Here is a 12,567-nt window from a genome sequence, read left to right on the forward strand (position 1 = left end):
CACATCTCAGGGGTTTTGCTCACCTGGATGTGCTCTGGCCAGAGAATCTACATCTAAACCCTTCAGATCAGCATTACTCTCTGTGTTTTTAAGTACATGAGGTAAAATTCTAGCACTCTTCTTGGGGCCCCAAGCCTGTGTCCAATATGGGCACACCTGCCAAGTCCAGCGTCACAGCGATGGCGTGGCACATGCTGCTTCTGCAAAGCAACACCCCTCATGTACCTGGTGGCTTTTCAGGTATGCCTGTCCTTGCTAGTCTGCGCAGTCTTACCTGTGTTTAAGTGAACACTAAGATCTGAACCTCCTGATTTGCATGACTTTTCTGGGTCAAGTGGATAGCAAACCATCTTCAGAGATCACATCTGGCTGTTTCCGAGAAGAGCAACACGTGACATTAGCCATCCTGATGGGCGCACTGCAGCGTCTCATTGTGGTTCTGATGCACGATTGTCTAATGATTAATGAGATTGAGCATCTTTTCTTGTACTGCCAACCATTTGTATATCTTCTTTAGCAAAATGTTCAAGTCCTTTGCCCATTTTTGAAGAGATAGTTGGGTTTTTGTTGTTGCTGGATTTGGGGCTTTCTCTTGTTCTGCCTATCAGTCCCATATGAGCTGTGGGATTTGCAAATATTTGCTCACGTCCTGTGGGTTGTCATACTATTTAGTGGTTCATGTTAAGGAAACTGCATTTTTGGAATTTTAAATATTCGTAATGTTCAAGACAATTTGGCCTTTTCAAGTAATGGACTTTTTTAAGATTTTATTTATTCATGAGAGACACACAGAGAGAAGCAGAGACACAGGCAGAGGGAGAAGCAGGCTTCCTGCGGGGAGCCCGATACGAGACTCGATCCTGGAACCCCAGGATCACACCTTGGGCTGAAAGCAGATGATTAACCACTGAGCCACCCAGGAGTCCCCCAAGTAATGGACTTTTGAGTTATAACTGAGAGTGTGTAACTGAGTAATGGATTCAGATTTTATGTGAAAATCTTCTTGAGTTTACATGAAGTGTTGGAAGATTTAGGCTTTACCACAGTCATAAATTTATTAAAATTCTTAAATTTAAAGTATGTGGAAGATATATCAGTCAGTCAGATCAACTAAAGTTCTTAAAAAGGAAATTGAAATTATACCATGTTTAAAGGAGTGTCATTAAGCAAGTTTAAAAATGCAAACATTCATTAATCAAAGGCCTCTGGAGAATAACTCTCAATACTGCTTAGATTAATAAATATACAGGGGACGCCTAGGTGCCTTAGTGGTTGAGCGTCTGCCTTTGACTCAGGGCCTGGTCCCGGATTCCCGGGGATCGAGCCCTGCATCCACTTCCTTGTATGGAACCTGCTTCTTCTCCCTCCGCCTGTGTCTCTCTTTCTGTATCTCTTTTTTTTTTTTTTTTTATGATAGTCACAGAGAGAGAGAGAGGCAGAGACACAGGCGGAGGGAGAAGCAGGCTCCATGCACCGGGAGCCTGATGTGGGATTCGATCCCGGGTCTCCAGGATCGCGCCCTGGGCCAAAGGCAGGCGCCAAACCGCTGCGCCACCCAGGGATCCCTCTTTCTGTATCTCTTATGAATAAATAAATAAAATCTTTAAAAATAATAATAATAAATATACATGAGCACCTGGCTGGCTCAGTTGGTGGAGCCATGTGATTCTTGATCTCACGGTGGTGAGTCCGAGCCCCACATTGGATGTAGCAAGTACTTAAAAATAAAATCTTTTAAAAAGAATAATAACATTTTAGCACTATAGAGAGGATAATATTTGTAAGTTGAACTCAGAGGCCTAATATAGAGCTAGGTTTCTAAACTTGTAACTAATGAGATGAGGACTAATTTTAAACATAAAGCAGTTGTTGCTGTACCCTTCAGGGACTTTGATATCTTCGTCATGAGCCTCACAAGAGAATCTGAGCCACTTCATCCAAGCCAAAGTACATATAGATCTTTGTATGAAATTTTCAAAGGTTGCCTTTCGCATCCCTGGTGCCACATTGCCTGGTTTCCTCATCTTGATTCAGATCACTCTGTTGCTGCATCTCTTCACTGGTCGTCTGTTAGAGGCTGACAGGGTACCTCCTGCATCCAGGCGTTTTGGGTGCAGAGAACAGGGTCCCTGCCTTCTTTCAGGGGTGATGCTTACCTTTACAGTACAGGGTGAGGGGTTCTGCAAGGGAGGAGGCTCTGGGAGCTTCATGAGCCCCACTGCCACCTGGAAATGTAATGGAAGGCTTCCTGGAGGAAGTGGCATCTAAGCTAAGACCTAAAGGATAAATAGGAGTTTGCCACTAATGTGAGGAAGGTAGTCCAAGAGAAGGAACCAGCACCTCCAAACATCCAGTGGCAAGAAACCCTAGGGGGCTATTCCCTTCCTGGAGGCTGCAGGCTCAAGAGGCCTTACCCCCTAGACCATCTTGGGTTCCCCAGGGCATCACAGCGAAGAACAGTGCAGATGCTCCAAAGGGGGCGACTTGGGGCATTGAGTCATCCCAGAGGGCTGCGACCGACCCCATGTTCAGTTCAGCTCCCTCCCCAGGGTGGCGGTCCCAATTCAGAGCTGGGCATGCAACACCCTGCAGCATGCTGCAGACCATAGATCTGCCTGGAAACAGGGGCGGGTGAGGTTGAGGGGACTTGCTTCCTCCTCCAAGGGAAACCCCCATATTTAGGAAGTATGGGCTTTTAACATTTTTTTTTCATTTCTAAAATTCAAATATTTAAAACTCAAAAAGTCTATAAGGAAGCAGTGAAAAGGCAATCTCTGTCTCAACCCTTCCCCCAGCCAGCATTTCCCACTCCGGGACAGCTTCTGGTTCCCTTGCACGCACGCTTCCAGGCATCGCTGTGCACACCAGCACCTGTGCATCTGTGTGGAATTCCCTCAGATGACAGTGTGACCATTTGAATTGGAAATCATATCACATTGTGCAGTGTGTCCCAAAGGAGGTAAGGATATCTTCTGAAATGAACTTCAAACCAGGAGTAAATATAGCAACATAGAAGGACACGTAACAAAATAGAATGTATGTAGAGTTCTGGTTTTGTCTGAAGAAGGTTATAATCTGTGACTGTTTTTTGTTTTTGTTTTTTTGTTTTGTTTTGTTTTGTTTTTTTGTGACTGTTTTTTAAGAAGTCTGAGCTGCGGGGCACCTGAGTGGCTCAGTCCATTAAGCATCTGACTCTTGGTTTCAGCTCAGGTCAGGATCTCAGGGTCTCAGGGTCGTGGGATCGAGCCCCATGTCAGGTTCCATGCTCAGCTCAGAGTCTGGTTGGGATTCTCTCTCCCTCTCCCCCTCGACACCCCCTGTCTCTAAAATAAATAAATAAATCTTAAAAAAAAAAAAGTCTGAACTGTCCTAATCCAGAGGAGTCTAAGGAGACATGAAGGCAACATGGGGTCCTCAATGAGATCCTGGAACACAAACAGGATGTTAGGTAAAAGTTAAGGACATCTGAGCTGTATTCACCGTCTGTGGACAGTGGTGTTATTCAGCCTTTGCAGAGAAGGAAACCCTGCCCGAGGGGACATCATGGATGAACCTGGAGGACATTCTGCAGAGTGAAATAAGCCAGTCATAGGAAGACAAATTCTGCATGATCCCGCCTGTGGAGGGATCCCGAATTGCCAAGCTCATAGAAGCAGAGGGGGCTGAGTGGGGGCCAGGACAGGGGAGATGAAGAGACGGGGAGATGCTCAGTAAGGGGTATAGAGTCTCAGTTTTGCCAGATGCCTAAGTTCTAGAAACATCCCGGGCCACGCGTGCCCACTGTTGACAGCACACTTAACAGTTTGTGAAGACGGAGGTCTCCTATTAAATATTCTTACTACCATAAAAATAAAAATGTTTTTAAAGCTAAGGAAATCTGAAGAAATTATGGACTTTAATGGAGTCATTAACGCATCAGTACTGGTTCATTCCTTGTAACAAATGTACCGGAATAACGTAAGCCGTTAATGACAGGGAAGCTGGGTGTGGGTTCGTGGGAACTTCCTGTACTGTCCTCACTCTTTTTCTATAAATCTGAAATTGTTCCAGAATAAAGGCGCCTGCCTGGCTCCGTCAGTGGAGCACAGGCCTTTTTTTTTTTAAGTAGGCTCCACCCTGAGATCACGACCTGAGCCGAAACCGGGAGTCGATCACTTAACCCCTGAGCCACCCAGGTGCCCTGAACATTCTAGTCTTGACCTTGGGGTCGTGAGTTCAAACCCCACGTTGGGCATCAGGATTATTTTTTTTAAATTGTTCCAAAATAACAGATTTATTTTTAAAATTCTGGAAAGAGAACACAATGTTCTCTTCATGTGCTTTTTCCCCCTTTTGATTTATCTGTTTTCCATTTCTTATGGTAAACATATGTTATTTATGTAATGAATTCACAACTGACCAGAACATTAGCTAGTCATGGTGCAGGGCTCCAGGTGCTCTTTGGGCCACCTACCTGCCTGGGAACAGACTGCCCTCAGAGGGGTTCGGGGGTGCCTGGAACCCACTTGCCCACCCTTGGCTTGGATGTGTTCCAAGGGTCCAGCACTCGACTCAACCTTGAAAACGTTTCTCCACTTTAAAAAATTATGCATTGACTTTACATCCCTTATAGAAAAATTAGGAGATCCAGAAGTGCCTGGGTGGTTCAGTGGGTTAAGCATCTGCGTTTAGCTTGGATCATGATCTTGGGTCCTGAGATCTAGTCCTGCATTTGGGCTCTCTGTTCCACAGGGAGTCTGCTTCTCCCTCTCCCTCTGCCCCTCCTCCCTGCTGGTATGTGTACTCTCTCTCTCAAATAAATTAATAAAATCTTTTTTCAAAAAATTAGGAGGGGACACCTGGGTGGCTTAGCGGTTGAGCGCCTGCCTTCGGCTCAGGGTGTGATCCTGGAGACCCAGGATGGAGTCCCACATCGGGCTCCCTGCATGGAGCCTGCTTCTCTCTCTGCCTGTGTCTCTGCCTCTCTCTCTGTGTCTCTCATGAATAAATAAATAAAATCTTTAAAAAATTAAAAATTAAAAAAATTAGGAGGGACAGAAAGAGTAAAAAAATAAATTAACACTTGAAATTGTCTTGCTCAGAGACAACTTTATATATATTTGTAGTTCATCCTTCCAAATTTAAAATTTTATATACATATGAGTTCATATACTTACCTATCCATACATATACATACACATACAGTTCATGTACACACGGTGTATAAATATGCACACATAGGACTGCTTTCAAAAATTAGATATTTGGCTTGGTAATTTGCTTTGACCACTTTGAACTGTTTTATATGTTAAATGAATACGTATTTGCACTGTCATCTTAAACAGGTGTATTGTATTACAGTGTAAACTATAATCTGTTTCAGCCTCTAATGCTACAATATACAGGTTTTTTTCCCCTACTCCTTTTTTTTAAAGGTTTTGTTTTTTTTTTTAGTTTTAAGTGACCTTGACACCCAGCGTGGGGACCCCAAGATCAGGAGTTGCATGCTCTACGGGCTGAGCCAGCCAGGCACCCCACCCCCCTGTCTTTATTAAGCAGCATTTGCCAAGTGCCACCATGAGCCACGAAGTGTTCTGGGCTCTGGGAACTTGGCAGTGCGTGAACAGCCGGGCCCTGGCCTCACAGGGCTCATGATCTGCTGGGTAAGGGGCATGGCAGCGGTCTGTCCCCTGCAGGGCACCTGTGAAGGCCAGGAGGGGCACCTGTGCAGCTGGAGCATGGGGTGGGTGCACAGCCAGCCTGGGTGGCCGCTGCCATGGGGCCCCAGGGGCGTCACACCTGCTGGCTGAGCTCTGGAGGGAGCACAGCCTGGGTGGACACGCTGAGGGCCGGGGCTGCAGCCTCCCTGGCTCTGGGGTCCTCTCCACCCTGGGCTGACTGTGCTCTGTCCCCCAGGGCTGGACATCCACTTCATCCACGTGAAGCCCCCCCAGCTGCCGTCCAGCAGCACCCCAAAGCCCTTGCTGATGGTACACGGCTGGCCCGGCTCCTTCTACGAGTTCTATAAGATCATCCCGCTCCTGACTGACCCCAAGAACCATGGGCTGAGCGACGAGCATGTTTTTGAAGTTATCTGCCCTTCCATTCCTGGCTACAGCTTCTCGGAGGCATCCTCCAAAAAAGGTAGGGAGGTGGGGGTGCCGGTGGGGGCCAGTTCTTCACGCAGGCGGGCATGGGGCTGGGACGGCTCCCTTCGGATGGCCCATGCACCTACCCAGGCCCTGCCGTGTGCAGTGGGTGAGGGGCTGGCAGGGCCGCGGCCCTGAGCAGCCAGTGCTAGCCCGGGCGCCTGGACTCTCACACCCTCAGGAGCTCCCCGCGCGGCAGCAGGTCCACGTCTGGGCCAGCAAGGCCCACCAAGCCCTGCAGGGAGTACAAGCCCACAGAACCTCACCGGTGCTGGCCGAAGCCCGTGCACCCTCACTGCTTGGCCGTCCACGCACTGCCCCTCTCTCCACACCGCCTGCTGGGCCCTGGGTCACGCTCCCAGGGGCCCTAAGATGCCTCCTCCCCCACTGTGAGCTGCTGTCACCCCAGCATGGGGCATGGGGGCCAGTGAGGAATTCCATAGGAGCCCGAGAGGGCCCCAGGAGTGACATCTCTGTGACTCTCTTCTCTTTCCCCTTCAAACCAGGCTTGAATTCAGTGGCCACTGCCAGGATCTTTTATAAACTGATGCTGCGGCTCGGCTTCCAGAAGTTCTACATTCAGGGTGGGGACTGGGGGTCCCTGATCTGTACCAACATGGCCCAGATGGTACCCAGGTGAGGGTCACTCTTGGGCATGTGAGACGGCCATCTGTGCAGGGCCACAGGGTCTGCCCGGACGTGCCGTCTGAGCTACAGCGCATCCTGTGGGCCTAGAGGAGAGGAGGAAAGGTCCCCCGTCCCCCTGCTGTGCTTGGGGCACCTTGACGTGCATTCCCTCTCTATTTGCTATCACATGGGCCTGGGGACTCTGGGCCAGGTGCACAGGCAGAGAGGGCCAGCCAGATGAGGAAAAAGTCAGAGAGTAGGCCTTTTTGGTGGCCCATGTCCTGGAAGAGACCAGAACTTTCTGGAAGCTGTATTTTCCTTCCCAACCCCCTCCTCCATGTCCAGTGGCCACCCCAGAGGGACAGATTTCCAACGGGGCCAGAGCAAGCGTCTCAGCCCCATGGCCTCCCTCAGCCCTGACACCAGCCTCACCTGGACCCTCTGTCTGCCCTCAGCCACGTGAAAGGTCTGCACTTGAACATGGCTCTGGTGTTAGGTCCCTACATCCTGACTCTGTTCTTGGGACGGCGTATCTTGAGTCTTCTCGGCTACACCCAGAGGGATCTGGAGCTGCTATACCCCTTCAAGGAGAAGGTTTTCTACAGCCTGATGAGGGAGAGCGGCTACATGCACATCCAGTGCACCAAGCCTGACACTGTGGGTGAGCACGCGCTCAGGACACTGCAGCCTCCTCCCGGGAGGTGCCCACACCCTTCCATGCACCCAGCCAGGCGCCAGCCAGGGGTCCTCACTTGCCTCAGCAATGCTGCTCACAGGGTGAAAACCTCCCGGGAGGGACCGAACTCTGTTTCTCGCGGCATTTCTGGGCATAGGTCAGCCAGTGCATGGCCGGAACATTCCAGATGCCTGTGTGAGCTGATTCAGTGGGCACCATGCCCTGGTCCCCTGACCCCTGCGCCCTGAGCTTGAGTCGGGGAGGGAACTTGGGGGCCCAGCAGCTCCAGGACTGGGGGGCTGGAGGGCATCAATATTCATTTATAACTGTTCCCCTAATTTGGACTTTCAGATTCTTTCTTACTTTTCACTAATCTGAGCGTATAAACTTAAAACCCCACCTCTTAAAAAAAGTTTATTTATTTATATAAGTAACCTCTACACTCATTGTGGGGCTTAAACTCAACAATTCCAAGATCAAGAGTCGTATGCTCTTGATCTCAAGCCAGCCAGGTGCCCCCAAACACCACTTTTTTAAAAACAGCATTCATACATATTTCTTATCGGGGTCCCCCGAGGCTCCCCATGCAATGGATGGATCCCCAGAAGCAGTGGGGGCAGTACCCCCACTTTTTCCCAGATGGGAGTTCCAAGGCCGAGGGTTATGTAGATGGGGGTGCACGAGCATCCCAGGAGTTAGGGCAGAGCTGCATCACCCCATGACCTGGTGGCCTGCTCACTGGTCCCAGGCCTGAGTTCCTCCCTCACTTCTTCCCACACCAGGCTGTGCTCTGAATGACTCTCCTGTGGGCCTGGCTGCCTATATCCTGGAGAAGTTTTCCACCTGGACCAACCCAGAGTTCCGAGACCTGGAGAATGGAGGCCTGGACAGGTGAGACCCTACCTGCCAACCACCTGCTCAGGTCCCAGCAGCCATGGCCAGCACGTCCACCTCCTGCCCAATGCCCCTCAAGCCCTCACCTGGTGAACACAGTCCCAGCTCCTCCAGATGAGGCCACGGAGGCACGGGGAGGTCTAGCCACTCGCTCCAAACCTCACAGTGCAGTGGTCAAGAATAGGAAGCAGGGCTTCAGAATGTCTATGCTCCATTTGCTAAACAGCCCCCTTCTGGGATCAGTGGGTCCAAGGGGAGCAGCCGGGGCTTCCTCCTCCTGTACCCAGGAGAACCAGGCTTGTGGCCACCTGGATGTGTGCCCTGGGGAAGCCAGCCGTGGAGGCAGCTGAGGGGAGCCTTGGAGGCCGTGGCCTCTTTAGCATGTGATTCCCAGGCTTCTGGCCCAACTCAAGCTCCAGGAGGTCGGCCCTGACCCAGCTTCTCCAGCACCCATCCCCTTCTTCATTGCTCTGGGGACACCCAGGGCACCAGACGCAGTGCTGGGGTGGGAGGAGGGAGAGATGGGGCTGGCTCCCACCTTGGGGATAGGAACCGTGTGTAGGTTGTGCTCTAGGCCCCACTCCTAGAATGGGGCCCGGTATGCAGCAGGCACTCGACAAATACATACTAGAGGTGAGCTCAGAAAGGCTGTGGGAGTCCAGAGAAAGGAGGATTTGCTCTGTCTAAGGGGCAGGGAGGGAAAATGACTGGGAGAATCAATTAGGCCTGGGCCTTGAAGGATGGGTAGGAGTTTGCCAGTGGAAAGGGTAGAAGAAGAGAATGCAGGCAGAGAGGAAAGCAGAAGTGAAGGCTGGAGTGGTAGACAAGTGAGGTGCCCTTGGAAAGGCTGACTTTGCCGAGGCGTGGAGCAGGTGCACGGGGGCCAGACTGTGAGCCCACTCACAAGCCCTCACTCTGGGATCTGTTCCCTGCCCCACACTGGGCAGGACCCAGGGGCAACAGGGATCCATCAGCAGCTCCTTGGCAAGGGGTGGCCCTGCTCCTTGCCCACAGTCCCTGCAGCCAAGGCTTGAGCTCCCACTGATCCCCCCAGCCCTGGGCCTGGGGTTCCTGCACTGCTGCCTGGCCCCCTGCCCACACACACCAAAGCTTCGAGCAGCCGTGCTCAGCTCTGTAGTCTAGAAAGATCACTGAATGCTCAGGCGGAAATGGGTTCTGTGGTCCTTTTCAAGCTGTGACCAAAGCCGAGGGGGAGATGGGAGCCCTTGGCCACCACGCTGAAAGTCAGTTCCCAGTTCCCAAGTTAAATGTTGATTCTGACCATTCACTTCTCATTGACTGGATTCCATCCTGTCACCACAGTAACATTTAAAAGGAAGTTCATCTTTCTCTCCTCCTGCTCCATGCTGCTGTTGCTAGAGAGGAAGGAGTGTATTTTTTTTTTAAGATTTTTATTTATTTATTCATGAGAATACACAGAGAGGAGAAAGAGAGAGAGGCAGAGACACAGGCAGAGAGAGAAGCAGGCTCCATGCAGGGAGCCTGACATGGGACTTGATTCCGGGTCTCCAGGATCTCGACCTGGTGCTAAACCGCTGAGCCACCAGGAGTGTATTTCTAAAGGGGAAGATGCCTTGTGAATGTATTCATCATTTCAGAGAAGTTTTCACATTTAATGCTAACATCCCACCCTGCGCCCCTCACCCACTCCAATGGGAGCAGGGCAGGGGTGAATCGAAGGTTCCTTAAAATGTGGTGCTCCAGAGGAAAATGTGATTGGCCAGCTACAGCTAAACAGCTGACACAAACAAGCAAGTTCAGCAAATTGGCCCTTTCGGGGCAAATCAGCATCTGATTAATCAACCAAACTTCCTGGCCAAGAGCTGGGGAGCCAAGTGGAGCTGCCGCAAGTTCCTCAGTTCAGGCAGCAGTGACGTCAGCAGAGCCTCGGGTGGGGAGGAGCGGGGATTGTTGGGGGGCTGGGGCAGGGAGGGAGGAGAGGGGCACAGGGACGACCAGGGCTCAGAGGGGACAGTGGGGGGGAGGGAGGAGCAGGGGCAGAAGGTTCTACCTCCCTCCTCCCTGCTCAGGCCGGAAATAGGGCTTAAGGAGGAGGAGCCCCTGCAGTGTGTGGCATTTAGAAACAGAAGCACTTCTGGATTGTGAAGTATGTATGTGGATTTGTATGCAGACGTGTGAGCACACGTGTGAGGGTTGTGTCAGTGAGGAGGGGCTGGGCAGAGATGTGGCCCCACTTCTGGTGGACATGCTTGTGGGGGGAGCTGAGATCTGGAGCCCATGGAGGGGTCAGGAGGAGATGACCTTCTCTGCTCTGGGGGATGGTTAGCAGGCAGTGCCAAGGAGCGGCCTCCCGGGTACAGGGAGGAGCTCTGGCCTCCTGGCTGCAGGGGGAGGATGAAGCCTAGTGAGAAGCCCCTAGCTAAATGGGGGGCAAGGGTGAGCTGACAGTTGCAAAGGGGTGCTGAGGCATGGGGAGGCAGGAGAGAGGGGACGGGGCACAGAGGGTAGGCGGGAAGGCTGGCCTGGGGGGCCTTGGGCAGCAGACCGTGGGCTGGGAAGGGAGAGATAGAGGCTGCAGGCTGGGTGCAGGGAGGCAAGAGCTCTTGGAAGCCCCCAGATCTGGAATTGAACAGGGAAGGCCTGAGCAGAGCTGCTCCTGGAATGGGATTTCCCCAGAGGGGAAGGCAGGCAGGGTAGGGGGCCGTCAGACACCCGATGGTGGGGACTCGTCTGGTCCACAGAGCCTGAGTCCCCCAGGGTCTAGACCATCAGGTGGGTCTGGGCTGCAGAAGGTACAGGGCTGAGGGCATCAAGGGTGTATCATAGAAGTGAGGGGGATGGGGAGGGAAGCCAGTGGGTCCGGGTGCAAGGGGTGCTATCCTGGGAGGGAAGTGCAGAGGCTGGTGGGGCAAAGATGAGTGGGGGCACAGGGGCAGAGGTGGATGCCCAGAGGGCACGTGCAGTGGGCCCCATGGCAGGCTCCCGGGCTTCTGGACACAGGGTACAGTGAGCCCAAGGGCAGGTGGGGCCAGGGGAATGTGGAGTCTCAGGGTCCACAGACCACATGTGCCCCAACAGTAAGAACCAAATGGCTCTTTCCTCGCCAAGCATGGAGGCCTGCTGCCTGGGTGGGGTCCCCCCACTCAGCAGTCCTGGGGTGAGGAAGAAAGGGGTGTCCTATGCTGAATGGGAAGGTGTCTGCAGGGCACCATGGCTCCCACATGGGATGACACAAGCTTGGCAGGAGGCTTACAGGCAATGCCAGGTGGATCTAGGGGCTCTAAGGGCCTGGAAGCTGGGATCCACCCAGGGCCTGGTCGGGGTGAGCCCACCTGGGGCTGGCCTGAGGGTGGCCTGTACAGAGGGCCCAGAGGTCCCGCTGACCTCGCCTGCTCGTCCCCTGGGCTGAGCCTCTGGGGATGGGCAAGGAGGGGGTGCGCTGACACTGCCCAGGATGACGGTGGCAGCCAGCATAGCCTGGTCCTGTTGTTGTGGCAGCTGGTGACCCTGGGCCAAGCCTGCCTGTGCCCAACCTTGGGTGCACTCTGACGAGGAAGCCAGACAGGCGGCGGGGGTCCTGGCCTGTGCCTGCAGCCTGAAAGCCTGCCCCTGAGCCGCCTTCCGGTTCTGCTCTCGTAGGAAGTTCTCCCTGGATGACCTGCTGACCAATGTCATGCTCTACTGGACCACAGGCACCATTGCCTCCTCCCAGCGCTTCTACAAGGAGAACCTGGGGCAGGGCTTCATGGCCAACGCGCATGACCGGTGAGTCTGGCTGAGCCCACACTGGGCCCTGCCCACGGGCTTCTAGGCTGGGAGCAGCAGGACCACCGGCTGTCGACCCCAAGGAGGCATATTTGACAGTGGGACAGTACAGCCTTGCCTGCCAGGTGCCCAGGTGCCTGGGATGAGGACACGATGTAATGAGCTCACAGAGGGAAAGCAAGCTGGCCCCAGGCCACCAGGATGCTGGCCCGGCTAGCAGTGACGGTTCTGAGGCTTCCAGACCCTTCAGGGGCAGCAAAGAGGAGCTGGCTGGGGGTGTGAGAAGCTGCCCTGTCCCACTCAGTCATGTTCTCCAGAGAAGAAGGCCCCCAGTGGTTGGATTGGAGGGGGTGGTTAGAGCCCTGGGTCTGTCCTCCTTACGGCTTCCTGTGGCTGGTGAACAGACCCCCACCCCATCCTGGAACCCCTGCTACGGGGCAAAGACGGGGACCAGGAGGCCACCTCACCCCTCACTGGGACCTCTGCCCCTTCTAG

General features: G+C 53.0%; 1 protein-coding gene across 2 annotated transcripts in view; it reads left to right on the plus strand.

Annotated features, from left to right (window-relative positions):
• Positions 1–12,567, plus strand: part of EPHX1 (epoxide hydrolase 1) — a 35,739-nt gene that overhangs the window by 22,724 nt on the left and 448 nt on the right. For both annotated transcript variants that reach the window (XM_041747115.1, XM_041747104.1), the window contains exons 4-8: positions 5,896–6,123; positions 6,635–6,764; positions 7,211–7,416; positions 8,214–8,322; positions 11,947–12,072. In XM_041747115.1, the coding sequence (XP_041603049.1) occupies positions 5,896–6,123; positions 6,635–6,764; positions 7,211–7,416; positions 8,214–8,322; positions 11,947–12,072 (799 nt within the window). The remainder of the gene's footprint in view (positions 1–5,895; positions 6,124–6,634; positions 6,765–7,210; positions 7,417–8,213; positions 8,323–11,946; positions 12,073–12,567) is intronic.

Source organism: Vulpes lagopus, chromosome 1 (assembly GCF_018345385.1).
Source record: "Vulpes lagopus strain Blue_001 chromosome 1, ASM1834538v1, whole genome shotgun sequence".
In the NCBI taxonomy this organism is placed as follows: domain Eukaryota; kingdom Metazoa; phylum Chordata; class Mammalia; order Carnivora; family Canidae; genus Vulpes; species Vulpes lagopus.